The sequence below is a fragment of the Ambystoma mexicanum genome, chromosome 3q (genome assembly GCF_040938575.1).
Source record: "Ambystoma mexicanum isolate Mex_15411 chromosome 3q, UKY_AmexF1_1, whole genome shotgun sequence".
Classification (NCBI taxonomy): domain Eukaryota; kingdom Metazoa; phylum Chordata; class Amphibia; order Caudata; family Ambystomatidae; genus Ambystoma; species Ambystoma mexicanum.
In genome coordinates, this window is record NC_090926.1 from 185,872,960 (window position 1) to 185,893,665 (window position 20,706).

Genomic DNA, 20,706 nt, shown 5'->3' on the forward strand with positions numbered 1-20,706 from the left:
ACTACTGTATGAGGGGAGACAATAAGCTAGTTGAAATTGTTGTTAACAAGATGTTTCATCTGTTTGTTTTTAGAAATCTGTAATGTTCATCCTTTCCTGATGAAGACTTACATATTGTTCCAAGTCGAAACTATTTGCCAACGGGAATGCCCCAATTCTAAAGAAGATCCACACTTTTGGTCACCAATAGTCGAGATATTTTTCGGGAATGAACTATTTCTAACTGTTTACGGGAAATGAAGTATATTTCCTTGTTTTTGAATACTCTTGAATAATTGAATGTTTTATGAAATTACTTAGATTGAGTGAATGTTTGGATGTGTGACATATAGGATGTTTTTTATACATGTTTTTTATAAATGTCAAATGATTAAAGTGTTTAATGAATTTTTTACATTTTCAAGTCAAAATAAAATAATTGACTTGATTTCACTAGCTTCTTGCCTTCCTTCTGCTTGTTAGTGTTCTTCTCCTGGCATCACCCTATGCTTCACTGTATGTTGCTACCTCAAGATGCCAGTGATTGTTGAGGTTCCCACCTTGGGTTTTGTATACTGGTTCTGAAGGACAACACAGTGGCCATGCACTACATCAACAAAAAGGGGGGGGGGCAGGGTCAATTCCTCTGGGCAGGGAGGCGATGCAGCTCTGGTTCTGGGCATCCAGCAGGGACTTTCGATCTCGGCAGTTCATCTGGCCGGAGACGAAAACGAGACGGCGGACGCTCTGAGCAGGCAGACCGCGATCTCTTACGAGTGGGATTTGGCTCAGGAGATTCTCCTGGAGATCTTCGACCTCTGGGGGACCCCTCAAGTGGATCTCTTCGCCTCCAGTGTCAACCGGAAGTGCGAAAGGTTCTGCTCGCGGGAATTTCCTCCAAGAGGAGCTTTAGGAGACACGTTCTTGGTGGAATAGTCCTTCCCACTGCTGTACATGTTTCCTCCAGTCCCCGTCATCCCGCAAGTGCTGCGGAGGTTACGGAGGTTTGGTTCCCGGATGATCATCATTGCTCCGGTATGGGCACGGATGACGTGGTACCCGGACCTTCTCGACTTGTCCATCTGCCCTCCACGTCGTCTTCCCTACCGAAACGATCTGCTTTCACAGGAGGGGGGGGTCAGGTTCTCCATCCAGAGGTCAGATCCCTCAACCTTCACACTTGGCTTCTGAAAGGTTGAGGTATAAGGATTGGGACCTCCCTGAAGACGTGATGGAGGTTTTGCTTTCCGCCAGACGGCCGGCAACAAAGTCCCTGTACTGTTGCCGTTGGAGAAAGTTCTGTGACTGGTGCAGGGTTAAGAATGTGGATCCTTTTTCATGTGACATTCCTGTGGTTCTGTCTTTTTTGCTTTCTTTAGCCCACAAGGGCTTGCAAGTGGGTACCATTAAAGGTAAGCCCTCAGCGAAAGGGCGAGTCGTCTCTGTTGTGCTGCTGGATTTGCTGGTTTTACACCGTGGACTTTACTAACGCGAATTCTACGCGAGTCGGAGACTACGAGGTGCGTGTGCCTTTAAGGGAGAGTCAGCTGACTCCTGCAGCCGCCCTTATCTAGGCCGCCTCAACGCCCTTGCGGCGTAAGCCCTCAGCGAAAGGGCGAGTCGTCTCTGTTGTGCTGTTGTGCGTGGAGTGCGGCCAGGACAGGGGCCATTGACAGCAGGAAATCGAGTTGGCCCAGACCGCTGCCCACAAACCACAACTTTGCGGAAACTGTCAGGATGAGCCGTAGAACTGAACACTCTGGGACAAGTCCGTCCAAACGGCCGAAAACACGAGCCCAACGCAAAAACTGGATGTCGTCAGTAGAGGTCACAGAAGACCTGGTGCAGCTGGTCCATGCACTCACAGATCAGGTAAGCTACCCAGTAACTATATCCCCACCTAACACATAGGGAACGGATGCTGAATGTACAAGTGTCATGTTAGTAAAGGATAATACAAAGGCAAATGTTATCCCGTTGTCGCCTGTTCCGGCCATTATGCACAATCTTAACACATGTTCACATACACTGATGAACGTTGTGAACTTAAATAGTGCTAATACGGAGCAAACAGGAGAAGTTGATTATGACAGATTGCATCCCTTATGCGAGCAAGAGCACAGTCGACCTTGCTGCCACGCTGGGACTGTCATTATTGGAAACACGCAAACAACAGAGGGGATAGATGAAAACAGTGGACATTGTAGCCAACTGATTTTTACGGAAACCTCTACTAACGGCAAGCAAGGCGAAATCGCTATCATTGAACAACGCAAGGTCCCAGCGTTAAAAACTCTAGCTTGGTATGGCTATAAATCATTAACAGAAATGCGCGGCATACAACAGGAAGATCCCGTTAACCAAATACAACGCCAGGAGCCTGGCACGCAATCCATTCACCAGACACATTCAGAGCGTATCAGCATCCCCTTATCTACAGGACCGGCAAAGACTAGATCAGTCTACTACAGCACATTGGAAACCCAAAGTGTTAAAGCACTCACCAAACAAACAATTAATGATGATGTACTAGCTCACTTGGACGAGGAGGTGTTTTTACCGCACCCCAATGTACTGAGTACAGTAGTTTCAAACAAGACAACAAATGTCGACGTCCATATGCCCTTAACTACACCCCGAAAGCAGGATGTGATCGAAAACCGTCGTAACTCACTTGAAGTAGTAAACAAACTTCTGTCTGATCTAACCCGAATTAACAAAACACGTGCTTTGAAGTGCGACACAAATATGTTGCCCACAACTTCATCACAAATTACAGGAAATTCACGTTTGGATAATTCCACACGTGAAGAATGGTCGTCACTCACTACTACTCAAAGAATGGCGCTTACAAAACGAAGTAGAAGAGATGTAAGCAGTATTGAAAGCTTAAGATGTTCCCAAAGAAAAAAATCGAAATGGGAAAGCATTGCGAGGCGCTCATCATCTCCTGCAGAAAGACTAATAAGGAACAGTAACGTAAACATCAACCTGGACACACAAGACTCGATTTCCTCTTCTACATCCACTGATTCTTCAGTGGACGAACCTTATTTAAAGGAACGACCTCAGGCAAAGGGGCATAAAACCAAAATTGTCTCGCACGACAGGCGCGCTCAAGATCATAATAGGGGTTCCCCTGCAATAAATACCAACTGGCTAAGTGACATGCAAGCAACTATTCTATCATCTATGGCCATTTCTCTGGCCCCTTTCACAAAATTATATGAACATCTAAACGAAAATACTAAAGATCTCTCAACACTGGTAGCTATTTTGAACACTAAAATAGTAGCCGTGGAAGCTAACTGCGACCTGATAAAAGCTGCTCAACATGACCTAGCCCTTAAGCAAGATCACATGATGACTGCGATAACGGCCCAATTAAAAAACAATAATATGGACAAAAAACATTTGGCCGAAGTGGCAAGGGAGGCTTTGAGTATCTTTAAACACAAACATATCACAAAAGAAGTCACACAACCACAATGCACAAGCGGTGCGGTTTGCCTCACCGAGAAGGTGGACCCAGAGGTTCCATGTAATTATGACATCCCAAAAACCATGGCGACTGAATCCTTAATAGTATCTGACCATCTAAGTATTGAATACAACGGCAAGGAACTTCAAAAGCCTAGTGAAATTAGCTCGTTTGATGAAGCACTGAGCGCTAGTAAGGCCGTGGATAACCCGGCCCTCGCAAACCCACAGATTGCTTCAACATCAGATGACAAACACGTGGATAACCAACCACCTGACGTGAGGTGTGTAAAGAAGGATATGATAGGGGACTTGACACGAGTCGATCCTATACCACTTGCTGAGTCACTGCCATTGGTCATAGATGTACCTAGCCCCGATCAAGCTTCTTCTAATTCAGACACAACGAAACTCACTGTGTTCGACATCTTTAAGAATTTACAGGGGCAAAGTCGCCCAAACTTGGCAGCTACAGCGGTCACTAAGCAAATGACGAAGAAAACAAAAAATCTATTCTCAAAAAAAATGAAACAGACTACTAACTCAAGAAAGTTCTTGCGCAATCTGAAAACGGTAAACGTCACTGTGAACACAAATGATCGGAGTGAACGACTGCAAGCCTGCTCGCAGAAAAACAAACCTGAGAACAACATAGAGTCAACTGAAGAGCAGGTGGCTGAGCTACTCGAACAGATAAATCTGTCAACTTATGACGATGAAGCATTGTCTCAGGATATCGAACTGTTGGAGTCCGTAAGGTCTAATGCAGAAATGGCAGAAGAAGAGTGTTTCTCAGATGACGGGAAGATCAATCAAGAGGAACTGAAACCCCAAAATAATCAGCGCAGTTGTATAATTATTAAGGAAGCCGATATCAGTGCCGTAACGGCAGTGGCTCACTCACCTACATTCTTAACAATGGAGGAAAAACGAAACGGGTTATCTAAACTCAGCACTGCTAAAAAAAATTACACGAAAATCGCCACGGAAACGGCCCACGAAAAACTACACACTGTCACCAATTCCCCTAAAATGACACCAAGCAGTAACAAGAAGAGATACGTGGGCCCCCGTAAGAATGCCCAGCAAGCTTCAGTGGACAAAACAGAATGGTTCAGCCCTCATAAAGTGATCCTGGAAAGAATTGAAAATGTAGACAACTTGATTTTAAACCGGCACAATGTGCTGTACTTGTTCCAACTAATTCCTAGCTTAAGAACGATTCAGTCTGAGGACTTAAAAATCGTGGAATTTTGTAATGAAAAAAGGAACGACAAAGTGATTCTACATACGCAATCAAAAATAATCTCTGAGATCATATTGGAAGCCAGCTCCACTTTACTATCACTGGGGTTTGATACTTACAGGACTTGCGAGCAAGGCGACGAGGAAATGCAACAGACTGTTCAAAGGTCTGCGCACAACAAGTCTATCTTTGAAAGAACCAATGTTAAAGGTAACAGCAAAGACGCACAAACAATCACCTCTGAGACTTACAACAAGGAAGAAGTACGTCTGAAACAAAATCGACAAATACAAATAACAATTGACGGGTCATCTATTGTTAAGGGTAATTTAGAGGTAAACCAAAAAAAGATTGACGAGAGGAATGAATGGGATTGGATGGCGGCTGCATTAAATGACAATTCAAACGTATAATGCCAGGCGTGTGATAAAAAAGAGTCAATTAAACTAGGATCTTGGAACACAAGAGGTTTTAGTCACCTCTTTCATACACCCTGGACACATGACCTGGATTTGATTTGTCTGCAGGAAACGTGGCTATCCGACACCCCCATTATGCAGGATTTTGAAACTGTAATCAATCCCGCAATAAAACAAGACAAAGGAAGACCAATGGCTGGGTTGTCGATTGCAGTAAGAAAAGCAACGGGCCTGCAAATCGTCTCAACAACTAATGTTTCACCATTCATTCAGACAGCCAAGGTCTCATTCCTAAATGATACTAATAAAGAACAAGAAGTTCTGAACATCATCAATATCTACTGGAATCATGTTAGGATAGAAACACATCACTTTATCGATCAAATAACAACTATAATAGACGCCCTCTTTGAAGCTATAGAAACTCCAAATTTGATTATTTGTGGAGACTTTAACATAAACTGCATAAAGCAGGAAGATGAGAAAGAGGAAGAGAAAGTAATAACTAACGGTTGTAAAAAAATAGCGACAAAATGGTCGCAGGAGATGGAAGCGAGAAGCATGTTTATGCTGAATGGAAACACGACAGGTGACATTCCAGCGAATGCTACATGGAATAGACTAAATCAACGATCCGTTTTGGATTACATGTTTGTGTCAGAGGCCCTTCACCTACGAACAACTAGATTTGAAGTTAAACCAATGGCCTACAGTGATCATGATATGGTGGTAATGAATTTAAAGGTATCACGTATGACACTGCCCGACCACTGGTCATGGCCCGTATTAGTTCGATCAAGTAGAATACGGCTCGAACTTGCAGACGCAGAGGTAAATAAAATTGTGTCTAATCTAAACTTGGCATTAAATGAGGTCGAATACTGCCACCTACTGACCGACTTTACAGAACACAAACAAGGTCTGAGGAATAAAAAATGTAAACATACACACAGCTTCGACCTAAAAATGCAACAGCGCAAAAGATTGATGCGTCATGACTTGCGAAACATAGCGACGGGGGATAAAGAGGCAATGGCCTAAAAGAAAAAAGCAATCAAACAAACTTATAAGAACTGGTGTAAGTCTCACAAAGCAACTATGCTTCAAAACGACTCAGAGGCTATGATGACGGCGAATTTTTGGAAAACTATAAATAGCAAATTTGCCCCGCAGGATGCTATGCAAGCAAACTGTATATCAGAAGAAACTTGGACTTCCTTTTACACCAAAATGTTTAGTGCGAATGGGCTCGTGAAAGATGACGTCCACTCAGATTTAGTCATCTGGGACTTAAAGTTTGATCGACACTATATTTTAACTACAATAAAGCGATCAAACCGATCGAGAGCACCTGGCCCTGATGGCCTCACGAACTATACGATCAAGCGTAACACAGAAGCTTGGTCCAATTTTTGCATGACCCTGTTCCAAAGGATAGTCGATAAGCGACTATCTCCAACATCGTGGAAAAGTGCCATAGTGGTCCCAATATTTAAAAAAGGCAATAGAGCCAACCCTGGGGATTACAGACCTATCGCCTTGTTAGATGTAATTGGTAAAATCTACGCGACACAGCTACAGCAGATGCTAGTAAGGTGGGCAGGAGAAAACAACCACATTGATCAAAGGCAAGCCGGGTTTGTGAAGGGCGTGGGGTGTGGCCTAAATTTGTTAATATTGAATCTGTTTAAGATGGAAGCAATAAGACGAAACACAAAAATACACCTGGCTCTCATAGACTTTTCCCACGCCTTCGACAGTATTGATCGAGGAATTCTATGGAAAAAATTAAGAGCTTGGAAGTGTCCGGAAAGTTTGGTCGAAGCAATTAAGGAATTGCATTCTAACACAAACATCAGAATACGTTTGGACCGGCAGGGGACTCTATCAAAGCCTATAGAAACCTTTAAGGGTGTGAAACAAGGATGTCCTCTGGCCGCAGCTATTTTTAATTTGTTTTTGTCCGACGTAGGAGAAGCCTTTAGCGAAATCTCCTCTTTTCCACCAAAGATGAACGGCATGCATGTGAGTTGGCTTGTATATGCGGACGACCTCATACTTTTAGATATGACCTACATCGGTCTCCAACGAAAACTAGATGCCCTGGAAACATACGTACATCAAAACGGACTGGTGATTAACAAACAAAAGTGTGAGATAATAACACTTCAAAACTTAAGATCTGTGAAGAAAAAACAAAGTAAACAAAATTGGTATATAGAAAAGACAAAGCTAAACACTGTCGGTGACACACGATACTTGGGCATGAGAATAAGTTCCAAACTAGATGACGCACCTTGGGCAGAAGTAGCAAAATCAAAATGCAGACAATTAGCATGTCAAGCAGCTATCATTAACAAACAGTTTGGAAAATTTTCGCTAAAACCAACAATCGATTTCTATCGACAAAAAGCTATGCCAGCAATAATATATGGGGCAGAAAACGCCCTAGGATGCTCCCACAAGCTCTGGAACACTCTAGAAAATATTTTTTGGGTAAAAGTTTTACACTTACCCCGTGGCACGCCAACAGTCTGTATAAGATATGAATTGGGGTTAATATCTATCCATGCTAGGGTGTGTTGGAACATTCTAATCCTCCTTAGGAAATGCTCAATAAACACACCTGCGCTGCAGTACGAAATACTAAAAACAAAACAAGATCTCGGTTGCACCACCTTAGTACTATGGAAAAAGTACTGTACTGAGATACTAGACCTGTATGACATTAAGTTATCAATGCTATTGGAAAATCCGATGTTAGCGAAGAAAAAAGTATGGAGCACAGACTGGCATTTAACATGCGAACAAAGACGGAATTGCAGAATGATGGCAGATGTACCAGGAGAGGCCAGAGCGCACGGGAATCTGCAAGCTTACTTGTGGCTATTTCCTAATGCGTCAGCAAGATCTATCTATCTAAGATTTAGACTAAACTTAATGGACACTAAAGAACGCCGCTACGCACACAACTCTACCACAGAGTTATTGTGTCGCTTTTGTAAAACTGGAAATGAGACGTTGAAACACCTTACACTCTTTTGTTCTAATCTACGTACACTGAGAACTCGCACGTTCGGCCCGGTGTTTGCAAAAATGCAGACACGGTGTGCGGATGAGTGGTGGAAAGGGATATTCGAAGGATCAAACCGTCCATTGATGTTTGCTTTAATAACATTTCTCGAGGAACTGAATAAACGTCTAAACACAGACTTGGTTTCAGTGGTCTCGGAACCCTATACTCAATGACACTTCAAGGAGAAATCACACCTATTTTCTGTGTAATGATGATAATTTTGTACCAGTAAATGACTTATCATAGGAGACCGAAGAATTCCACGGAGAGGGTTCAATTCGTGGCCAGCTGTGCTGTGTGTTGAGTGTTACTTCACTAGTCTTTCCTTGTGTTGTGTTGTAGCGATCATCCTCTTTTTAAAGGTTTGTATAAACCGTATAAAAAAAAAAAAATAAAGGTTACCTGGTGGCGCTGTCCATATTTAAGTGCTCGTCTGAGGAGTGTTCTTATTTTAAAATCCCTTTTAATTTCTCAGTTTCTGAAAGGGCTAATGTGTTCCCTCCGTCACCTTTCCAGGTGCCCGGTTGGGTTTTGAACCTTGTTCTCAAGTTTCTAATGGGTGCTCCCTTTAAGCCTTTACATTCTTGTCCTTTGAGACTGTTAACCCTGAAAACGTTTTTTTTAGTTGCGTTCACTTCTGCACGCAGAGTGAGAGAGTTGCAGCCACTTTCAGTTAAGCCACCCTTCACTGTGTTTCATAAGGACAGGGATGTCCTTAGAGTTCGTCCTTCCTTTCTTCCGAAAGTGGTGTCGGAATTTCATTTAAGCCAGAAGGTCATTCTTCCGGCATTTTATCCTCCTTCGCATCCTGGTAAGGACGAGGAGAGGCTCCATAGGTTAGATCCTAGGAGAGCTTTAAGTTTCTACATTTCACGCATGTCCCTGGTCAGAGTGGATGATCAGCTCTTTATAGGTTACGCTGGAAGGCGTTTGGGACAAGTTGTTACTAAACAGACTTTGTGTAGATGGATTATCTTGGCACTTTCTGAATGTTCTCGCTTGGCGGGTAAGGACCCTCCGTTAGGCTTACGGGCCCATTCTATTAGGGGTATGGCTGCCTCTACTGCCCTGCAGAGGGGTGTTCCTATTCGTAACATCTGTGAAGCAGCCTCTTGGGCTTCGGTCCATACTTTTGTACGACAATACTCCCTAGATTCTATCCATGGGCAGGATCTGGCGTTTGGCAAGGCGGTCCTTTACTCTGCAATTTGATTGGGCATTCTAAATTTCTATATTCTAAATTCTTTTTCCCTCCTCCATATGTTGGTACTGCTTTGGGAGTCTGTCATAGATATGGAATACGTCGGAGGACCCAATCCCCTCGAAGAACGAGTTACTCTCTTACCTGGTAACGTTCTTTCGATGTGATGGTCCGACGAAGTATTCCATATCGCTCCCTCCCTGCCTACCCCGCTACAGAATTTCTTATGCGATTACAGCTTACGTTTCCGCAAGGCTTTCTGTGGTCATACTGGCAGAAGATTGGTGCCACACATTCTGGGGGAAAAAATTACAACTGAGGCTTCGGGCGTTGTGCGACCTACTTATAACATCCGGTGACGTCGGCTTGATGGAGGCCCTCGAGTACTGTGTATCGACGTCATCGATGCAGGACGCAGACACTGAAAGATTTTCCAAAGCAGCACAGCTGTGATGATTGGTGACATAGATATGGAATACGTTGTCGGACCATCCCATCGAAAGAACGTTACCAGGTAAGAGAGTAACTTGTTCTTTTCTGTGACGAGCGATGGCTAAAGAATTAAATTCCATTAAGCTGCACTTTTGCCGTGCAAAGCATGAGAAGTGAGCATATATTTGTGAAGAAAAGGTTGCCTCGCATCAACAGTCTGTTTAAGGACTGGCTTGCATGCCTGGAGTACAAGGATTTATTTAGGTCTTAATTTAAAGGAAGAACAGCACTTGTTTCATGGTCTGCTTTTTTAAATAATTTGTTTGTTTACAGATAGCAGCCCTGGGTTCTGTCAGTTATTTGTTTATTTTATTTCCTCTAGTGTCCCCTTCTTCAGAGCAGAGCTTTGGATCAAAGAATTGTAAGTAATTAATGTTGTAATGCATAATACAGTTGACAGTAGCAATAATTATACTAGTGCAAACAGGATGTGTATTATGCAGCATGAAAGCTGACATTTATTCAGCATTATAGTCTCACTCTTTAAATGAGACCTTTTTTGTGTATTTGGTATTTTGATTTAATTATGCATGTACCTGATTGGTTTATTTAAACTGGCAATTGTTATAATCTCAGTGAGGCCTGCTGTTTTTGCTGGAAGCACTAAAAGGTAATAAGCATACGGAATAGAGAGTAACCATCAAGGAGCTATATCATAGTAATGTAACTGATTGATTGTAGGGGCACAATCAATGTTAGTTTCAAAAAGTGCTTGTATCCTTGTTAATGTGTCTCTTACTTGCTGTTTCTGGCAGTAGAAGGCCATACCATGGCTATTATCAAAATAGCCGAGGTTAGATTTTTGAGACCCAAAATGAACGAGAGGACTTTGCTCAAAACAAAGACTCGCTTTTGCCGAAAAAACAGAATAGTAATCCAGACGAACAACTGACATTGGATAAGAGAAGAGAAAATAAAATGATGGTAACTGGAGTGTGGAACTGCATCATGGTATATTCTGCCTCTATTTTACTATCGTGTCCATGCTTCCTTCTTGGAGCGTCTTCAGCGAGTCTAAAACAATGCATTGTGTTCTCTTAGTGATTCCTAGATGTACGTATAGAGTATAGCGCAATATAGAGCAATGTGCTTTCTTAGGATATCCAGCTGTGACACATAGGGCCTCATCACGGCTTTGGCGGTAACCCTTAAATCCGGCGGTAGCGCTATTACCGCCGGATTTAAGGATCCGCCAAATCAGGGCTTTGGCGGATTACGCCCCAGCTCTGAGCTGGGGGGAAATCCGCTGAAAATTCGCGCTCATACCGTCGGCGGTATGAGTGCGAAATTTCCCCATTGAGCCCAATGGGGAATGGGGCATTCCCGAGTGGGCTCAATGGGGAATGTGGAATACCATTACTGCCGAACTCGTGATCCGGTGCTATTCGCGCCGGGGGGTTCGGCGATAGGGCAGATAGCGCCGGCGCTAATAGCTCCGGCATTACTGCCCAAGTCGTGATGAGGCCCATAGTAGAGCACAATATGAAAACAGGGAAATGTGCTTTGTTAGGGATATAGAAATGTGAACACAATCTAAAACAATATAGAAATAATGGAAAGCGATTCCACAAGCAGCAAACAAGCACGCTGGTGAACACTCATTTACCAAGAAATAGGGTCTACCTTTATTTATTGTTAGGCTGGGTCAATCTCATTCCACTGCCTTGTTTCTGCTAAGTCAGTATTGAAGATACCTAGATATGAATTTTTGGTATTGGCAAGCCTAAAATCTACCTAGTCTACCTAATCATCTTCCTAGCACACAACCTTGCAAAAAGAGAGGCCAGTAGTGCTCCTTCAGCACTGGGCTCGGTACAAACGTATGTTTCTAGTGGTGATATGGCTAAACTCATGCAGAGGGCCATTAAACATCATGAATGACCCGCCTTGAAGGCTACAACATGTGATTTGTTTCCCTCTTCATAGCGTATTCAAATCTTTGATAACGATTATTTTAATCCTCAGTTTCTTTATGGTACTGCCTAAAGAACTTTTTTTGCACTCCCGTGTTAGGCAGAAACCTGTGCAGTTCCCTTAGGGACCACTGCAAAAGATTTAAGACTACAGGTGTTTGGCAGTAAATCCACTTGGTAGCAGTCTGTACCACACAGATTCACTTGGTAGCTGTGGCTGAGCAGTCAGACTTCCCTCAAGAAGAGTTAGGCAGTATGCAGAGTGTACACAATAGGTACAGAGACACAGTAGCACAAACAAACACTGACCAGAGCTTTGGTGTAAAAGTATATAATTATTTATTTAAAAACACACTTGTGATTTACACTAGCAAAAACGAGGTAAGTAAATTCCGCACAGTCACTATCATATATATACAACCCTATTCACTTATTAGACAAGTCTTATTGAGAAACGCCACTTATTTTCAGACAGAGGTGAGCGCTTAACATAAAATGACACTCTAATAAGTTGTAAAGAAAGGGAGGGAAAAAGGCAGAGTTAAGGAAGCACACAAGTTTCAATACTTTTACAAAGAACCACAGTAAGGCAGGATAGGCAGAGTTCTACTGGAGAGCAAGTAAGTCAATTGCAAGGCCCACTCTTGGAGAGAGCAAGCAGAAGGGGTCCAGGTTCACACAGTGGGGTTATGCTCAAAGAGTCTTGTAGATAGTTCGCACAAAAAGGATGAAATTAAAGTCCGGAAAAGTTAGCTAGGTTGTCCCAGGCTAGCCCAGGTTAGAAAGTCGAGGCTTTACTGTCACCCGAACGATCTGTCGCAAGGGAAGCCAGGCGGGATACAGTACCTTAAGTGTGAAGGAAGCTCCAGCGGGGGCAGTTGTTCCTGGCAGCAGGTGCAAGTCTGTGTTTCGTCCAGAGAAAGAACAGGTCTCGCCGTGGAGGAAAGATGAAGGTCGTTGCACTGCCAGGGAAGAAACCAGCTGCGGATTTCTCCGGTTAAAAGGTACTACCCTTCTCTTTGCGGTAGTGGTAAACCGTGGTATTCCGGTTGCCGGGGTGCTTGGCATGGGCAAGGCGGCCACGAGATGCTCCAGGAAGGTGAAAAGAAGGCAAAACTGGTCATCCCCACCAGTCAAAGGAAGAAGACTCTCCGGACTGGAGATCTCTGTCGTCGGGAAAAGTGGTGAGACGGTCCAGCAGGGCTCCACCGGTGGTGTCGTCGTTGCAGGTCGGCTCAGCTTCTCCCTCCTCGGATTCTTGGGTCCTGTGGCGACTTCTGAAGTTCCAGTTCCCAAAGACCTGCTTTTATGCAGCACACCTCCATTCACTCAGCCTAGCTGTCAATCAAACATGCTAAGTGGTGAGCCGGCCGGCTCACCACTTGGGCCAATCACACAAGAGTGCGACTTGAGTTACCAAGGTAACTCAGTTCAGGGTGCCTAAACACCCTCCCACACCCACTGTGGTACCCAGACAGAGTGGCACCACTTTTGGAGGCTTCTGTGGAGAAGCCCACCAAAAAGTGGAACAAAGGGCTGGACTTGGGTTGGAGTCACAGAAGAGAACACAAACGCCATTTTAGAATCGAGTTCTGGCAAAAAATACCAACCAGTGAATTAATATTAAATAAATAAACCGGCGGTATGTTCGAGGCTATAAGAATTAAATAATTAAAGTTGGTAGTCTCGAACAATGGGAAAATCCCATAGAGATATATTCGCGGTCGAATATAAAAAGTAGTATCCACTGCCACCAGCCAAAACTTGATCAGGGGGGACGGAGACGTGCCCCCTCAAACAACAGACCCCAGGGCAATCGAATTGCCCCGACCAGTATGTCCACAATATGATGGTTTGCACTGGTTTGTGTTCATAATTTGGGACTAGTAAAGCCAAAGTTGACTTTACATGCCCTGGGAGACAGTAGTCAGTCCCAGGGTATGGAGTCTGTTGGGGGCTCGCTACGACACCCCTGGGTTAGGGCACAAAGGGTGCTGTGTAACCCACATCAAAAACACGAGACCCTATGGAGTAAAAGACCCCATAGCCCATAAAACACATTGAAAGATAAAGGAACACCTCAAATCATGTCTAAGAGTGGGAGTAAAAGAATCTCACTCTTAGCAGGAGAGAAAAAAATAAACCTCAAAAATCCAGCAAAGCTGCTGGGGGACTCACTAGGTTTGGGAAATTAGCCTTACAGAGAATTTTCCCCAACACTCTGTCAAGGAAGCATGCACATATTCCACAATTCTCTCCAGAAGACTCCTTCCCTTCTACTTGGGCACATTTGATAATTATTTTTTCTGACTAACTTGCATTGCCTGGGACTTTGTTGCTTAATATATCCCATCAAAACCTGGACAGAATTGCAGTTCTCCTCATGTAGGCGCATGCTCGGATTACATTTAAACTAGTGAAAGCTATTTTAAAGATGTACAGATATCCCATTTAACATCCTGAACATCTGGCCTCAAAACCTTTAAATGCTCCATGCAAGTGGATTGGCAAGCCCCTGTGTAAATGGGTTTGTCAAGGGGAAACCCAGACCAAGCCTCATCCATTTCTGAAGACTGCTGAAGAGATGGGTTGCTGCAGAGGATCCTGGTGTTACTATACTGACTGGGCTTCAGCTCCCTTGTTTCTTGTGTTGTCCCTGTTCTCTATGCTGGTGATAACCCTTGCTGCGCCCTTCCTATGATTCTTCCAGCCTTCCTGACTGTGCTTGCAGGACGGCCCCCCCACCCCCGCCCCACCGCCGCCCCTTGCCAGCAGCTGTAAAGAAGTGCCTGAATTTGGGAGCCATCCATGCTGTGCTGACCTGGAATCTAGAGGATGGCTGCTTCTCCAGCATGGGGTCTGGCATGGATTCACATGCTCATGAATATTCCCCGTCGTCTGAACTGTTTTTCTACAAATAAACAATCGCTGGTCTCTGGGTCATACTGCCCCCAGCCAATGACTGCCCTCTACCTAAGCCCCTCCTCTGGCAGCCATCTTCAGATTTTTACCGTACTTTCAAGTGTTGGGAGTCCTCGTGCTGTAGATCTCGAGCCTTTACTGCATATTGCGTTTTTTTGAAGCGTTTACTCTTATTTTTTCGGTCAATTCGAGCCTCAAGCTCCATCGATTCTACTTCCGATCAACGGGGACGATTTCGGAATTTTCTCTGCCCCTAAAGGGCAGATTTTCACCGAATTGCACTTCTTGGAGGATTCCGGAAGACCTTTGAGGCCTACCCCGCGTCGGAGATGGCCCAAGACAAGGGAGATTCGACACCTACTGGATCCAAACTGTTCAGGAACTGCCCAGGTTGTGGATTACGGAACGTCTTCAAGGAAGATGAGCACTCCCGGTGGCTTTACTGCCTTCACGGCGACAAGTCGCACGTGGAGGAGGACTGTGCGTTGTGTAAGAACATGTCCGCCTGGACAATGAAGGACTGTCTTACTCAGCTCACCAACTGGCTGGAGGGGAAGAGCCCATCAGCAGGTGGGAAGTCCGAGCGGTCGTCTTAGTCCTTTGAGTGCGCTCCAGCGACGGGGGCCCAACAAAAGGCTCCGTTGGTTCGGGCTCCTCGGCTGCCAGCCAGGGCGCAATGTCACCGGACGCCATCAACCACGAGCCAACGCTCTGGCTGGGGGAAAAGGAAGTCGGAGAACCCGGGTAAGCTTCGGGAGAAGCCCCAGAAGATCCCGAAGGAGAAAGCCAAGGGGGGGGGCGAGGAGGGGACCTCCCCCCCCCTAAGGTGAAGGCCTGAGACGCGCCCAAGGTAGTGAAGGCCCTGATTCACCTGGCAAATGCCTCGATTGAGGGAGTCGTGGCAGCCCTGGCGAAGCCTGCGGAGGCTACCCCAGTGGTGACGACTTCCAGGCCTAGAGTTTCCCTGCCAACCAGGAGGGAAACATCTTTCCAGCCTATCGAGAAGACCCCTGTGAAACCCCGGGACGAGAAAGAGAGGGGGGCACGGTAGCCCTAACATACACAGATATCACCTCCGAGGATGAGCTGGCTGGCGTCAAAGTTATCCTGGACAAGAAGTTCGAGGAGGTCCGGACCCACAGGAAGGATCCAGACGAGGAAGACTAAGAGAGCGACGGTGGAGCCGACGAGGAGCCGCGGGCGGTGGAGGAAATGGAGGATCCCACTCCCCAGCCGTCGCTCCCGTCGCAACCGATACCTACTCTACAGGCCAATTCAGGAGCAATCTTGATGGCTTTGCAGACCCTGTGTACGGAGATACGGACAAGGTTGCCCTTACCCCCAGCCTTCACCTCCATCCCTTCCACCGAGATGGTGGTGACGACGGGACGGATCTCACATGACCCCCTGCACGGGCCTCCCCCCCGACAAAATTGCTTCCTTCCACGCCATGATCGCCAGAGCATCGGAGCTCTTCCAGCTATAACCCGAAGAGCAGAAGAAGGAAGGTTTCCTCTACCAACGACGGGAGGCCAAGAGGAAGACCGTCCTCTCAGTCCCGTTGCTGGACGACATCTGGGACTAAGCACTGTCCCTACTGAAGAACCCGTCCAGGGCCCCTGCAAGGAGGGGACCGGTACGTGTAGAAGTACCGGGTCCCAGACTCCGCTACTATGTGTCTCGGAGCACAACCGTCCGCGGATTTGGTCGTCTCAACGGCGGCAAAGAAGAAATCGGCAGGGGCAATGGAATCAACTTCCACTTCCCCACCGGACGGTGAGGGGAAGAAGCTGGATGCCATGGGACGACGGGTCATCTCGTCGGCAGCGACGACCATCAAGGGGGCCAACGCTCTCGCGATGGTGGCACGCTACGACATGGAGTTGCGGTTCAAGATCGTTCCCCTCCTGGCCTTCATCCAAGACGACAAGAGGGCGGAAACCCTTGAAATCCTGCAGGAAGGTGAGGAAGGCCACCGATTTCCATCAGGACGTGCAGACCAGGGTACTCGACATGCCCTTCGACGGAAACAACGTATTCGGTAAAGCGGTGAACGAGTCACTACAGTCCATCAAAGCTGACACCGAGACGGCCCGTGCCCTAGGCACTCTTCATCAATGACGGCCATCCTTTCGAACCTTCGCAGGCAAGTCGCATGGTGCCTCCAAAGGATTCGGCGGCAGTTCATCGTCATACCGCCAAGCTGCTCGTTCCTTGTCGCAGGAAGCCTACAGAGGCCGCAGCAAGACCAGTGGATACCGTCACGAAGGAGCCCAGGGTGGCAAGGCCTCAGCTAAACAGGATTGAACCGGCCGGGACATCGGGCCCCCACCTAAGCACCCCGGTGGGAAGCCGGCTGCCGAACTTCGTCGGCGTGTGGGAGTCCATCTCCACCGACCGTTGGGTGCTGGATGCCCTGGCCCACAGGCACACTCTGGAGTTTCAAAGAAAGTGCCCCCATTCCCTCCTGTGGCCAGGAAAGAAAACCACGTTCCACAGCTGCTTCTGGAGGTACGAGCCATGCTGAGAAAAGGCGCGATAGAACTCGTCCCAAAGAGGCTCTGGGGCTCCGGAGTATACTTGCGGTACTTCCTCGTCCGAAAGAAGACCGGCGGCTGGCTATCCATCCTGGACTTCGGTGTCTCAACAAATACATAAAGGCCCAAAATTTCCGGATGGTTACCCTTCAGCACGTGCTGGGGCAGCTGGAGGAAGGCAACTTCCTATCATCGCTGGACTTGGAGGATGCTTACTTTCATATCCCCATACACAAAGGACATCGAAAGTTCCTACGTTTCGTGGTCCCGGGGGCAGCAGTACTTCCTCGACTAGAGTCTCCATGTTTCTCTGGTCCGCCGTTTTTGATAGGCCCACAATCCTAATGTTGTTCCTCTTTGAGCTCTTTCAGGGCCCTGTTTACCCGGTCATTTCTCTCGAGACCGAGGCCGCTTCGTCCTCCACTCGCGACAGTCGCTCAGCTAGCATCTCCCCGTGTCTATGCAGACAAACAAATACCCTCCAATGCCAAGAAAGGATTCTTTTCAAATCCCTTTCCTCAATTTGAGGAGGATGATCCATCTTCAGATGAATCTCGTCCATTTGGATTGCAGTATGTGACACATAATGTTCCAGAGGCCTTAATTAAGGAGGACTAAAGAATAAAGGACCTACATGACACCCTGCAATCTGCCAAGCTGATGGATCTTGCAGACAGCTGATGTCTAGAGTGATAGAATATCTGGGATGGAGTAGACCTGCACTACTTTTTGAGCAGGATGACTTGACTGATATTTTGGACAAGGGACCCCAGGAGGACCCTGCTCTGGCATTGCATGTAGCTCTGCAATAGAGGGTTAGTGGCAACTGGGAGACGCTGAGTTACTTCAGCTGTGAACAAAAAAACAACCACTAACTACCGTCTGTCAAGTAGTAACATGCACTATCTAATAATACAGCCAGCTCCTGAAAGCTTGGTAGTTCAGGTTGCCACTTCTACAGCCAGACAAAAGGCATACCCAACTACCCCTTCCTCCTCCTCCCCCCCCCCCCAGGGAGTATGGCCCTTAAATCAGCAAATGCTACGTGCGCACTGGCCAAGTTCACTTTCACATTATGGGATAGTATAGCGATGGTGGCTGAACATATCCCCGAAGGGCAAGAATGAGACAGCCTTTTAAACATGGTCAAGGACGGAAATGATGCTATGTGTGAATCACTCCAGACTGTTCTCGACTCTGCGGACAGTGTCAGCAGAGCAATGGCGCTAGCTCTGTAACGCACAGATTTGCCTGGTTGAGAAAGTCTGGATTTGCTCCAGATGTACAGTCTAGACTTCTTAACATGCCCTTTGACAGCACTCATTTATTTGGCAGCAAGGCTGACGAGCCTTGAGAAGCTGTAGACCTCCAAAGCTGCAGCCAAATACCTTGGCACTGCAATCAGACAGCCACCTACTCGTCCCACTGGTACTGCTTGGAGGGGATTGTACTTTTGCTATTACTCCTCAGTTTGAAGAAGGAGAGGACTGTTGAATCAAGAGGTCAGAAAATATTTCCCTGTGATGGACGGGGAAGAGGTGCTAAGACCACCCAGGCAGGGGCTGCGTTTCCCCTCAGCTGCTGCATGAGCGACCTCAAAATTTATCTGAGGCCTTACTCAACAAGACCCTGGTGGGATGCAGACTCTCACAGCATCTGAAAGAATGGCGGCGTATTACTTCAGGTGCATGGGCACTGAAAACAGTTGCCCAGGGTTACTGTCTTCCTTTTCTAAAAAGGCCTCGATCATCCACCGGGGAACAGCTCTTTCGGAGTTCCAGATCCGCTCCTTATTCAGGAAATGTTGACCCTGCTAGAGCAAGGGGCTATAGAACCGGTACCTCTAGTGGAGAAGAACAAGGGTTGGTACTCCCCTTAGTTTGTAATACACAAGAAGGACTGAGGATTGAGACCCATCTTGGACTTGAACAAGTTCCTCAGGAAGGACAGGTTCAAGATGGTGGCCCTTTCTCAGATCCTTCAGGCCCTACGGCATCGGGACTGGATGATATCATTGGACCTTCAGGATGCTCACTTTCATGTGCCAATCCATCACAAGCACAGAAAGTACCTGAGGGTCGCCGTTGGCGGTTCTCATTATCAGTTTCGAGTTCTGCCATGTGGGAACACCTCCGCCCGAGGATTTTCACCAAGTTGATGGTGCTGGTGCCATCAAGTCTCAGGAGAGGGGCCTAGACGATTGGCTGATCAAGGCACGTTCCCCCGAACAGGCCCTGGAACATCTCAGCTCAACCTGTCGCTCCCTTCACAGTCTGGGTTTCTCCCTCAACTTCTAGAAGCACCCACATGATACCATCTGAAATGCTCCAATTCATCAGGGCTGTCCTGGACGCTTCCTTGGGAAAAGACTTGCCACCCGAGGTGAGGGCTCGAGACATTCTGCAGATGGTCAACCAATTCCAAAATACCCGGAGTCTTCCGGCCTTCGATTTTCTGAGGATGCTCAGCTTTATGGCAACCTGCATTTTCCTGGTGCCAGAAGCTCGCCCAAGAATGAGATCCTTCCAATAGGCTCTCAGGACTCAATGGTCACAATGATCAGGCAAAATGTCAGACCTCCTTCAGGTTCCAAGCGAGTAGCACAAGATCTGCTGTGGTGGACCTACCAAGAAAACATTCTGAAAGGAGAACCTTTTTTGGCAGCAATGGCCGGAGGTAATTGTAGTGACTGACGCCTCACTCACGGTATGGGGAGCCCACACCAACGATCTCACAATCGGCGGCCGTTGGTCTCTGTCAGAGTCCAAACTACACATCAATCTTTTCAAGCTGAGGACGATCAAACTTGCGCTGAAGGCCTTTCTGTCATTTGTATGGAGAAAAAGAATTCCTGATAATCGTGGACAATGCAGTGGCCATGTACTACCTCAGCAGGAGAGGAGGCGTAGGATCACTACCACTGTGCAGAGAACCAATGCAGCTCTGGTACTGGGTAATTCAAGAAGGAATCTCTCTATCGGCAGTTCACCTAGCCGTAGAGGAGAACACGGCGGCGGATGCTCTGAGCAGGCAGAGAACAGTCTCCCACGAGTGGGAACTTACTCACGAAGTCCTTCAAGAGATCTTCACCCTTTAGGGAAACCCTCAAGTAGATCTGTTCGCGACCAGTGCAAACTGTACTGCTACAGGAAATTTCCCCCAAGAGGAGCTCTAGGGAACGCATTCGTAGTGGACCGGGAGTTTCAACTCCTGTACCAGTTTCCTCCAGTCCCTGTCATTCCTCAAATAATCTGGAGGTTGAGAAAGTACGAGAAACCCATGATCCTAATTGCTCCGGATTGGGCCACGAGGACTTGGTACCCGGACATTCTGGACATGTCCATCTGCCCTCCAATGCGTCTTCCACAAAGAGAGGACCTTCTCTCACGAGAGGAGGGTCAGGTTCTCCATCCAGAGGTCAACCTACACGCATGGTTTCTG

The 20,706-nt window shown here is 46.6% G+C and overlaps 1 protein-coding gene across 4 annotated transcripts in view; it reads left to right on the forward strand.

Moving 5' to 3' along the window:
- SENP1 (SUMO specific peptidase 1) overlaps positions 1-20,706 on the forward strand; it is a 1,568,779-nt gene that overhangs the window by 619,596 nt on the left and 928,477 nt on the right. For all 4 annotated transcript variants that reach the window (XM_069653453.1, XM_069653456.1, XM_069653457.1 and 1 more), the window contains one exon: positions 10,216-10,254. In XM_069653453.1, the coding sequence (XP_069509554.1) occupies positions 10,216-10,254 (39 nt within the window). The remainder of the gene's footprint in view (positions 1-10,215; positions 10,255-20,706) is intronic.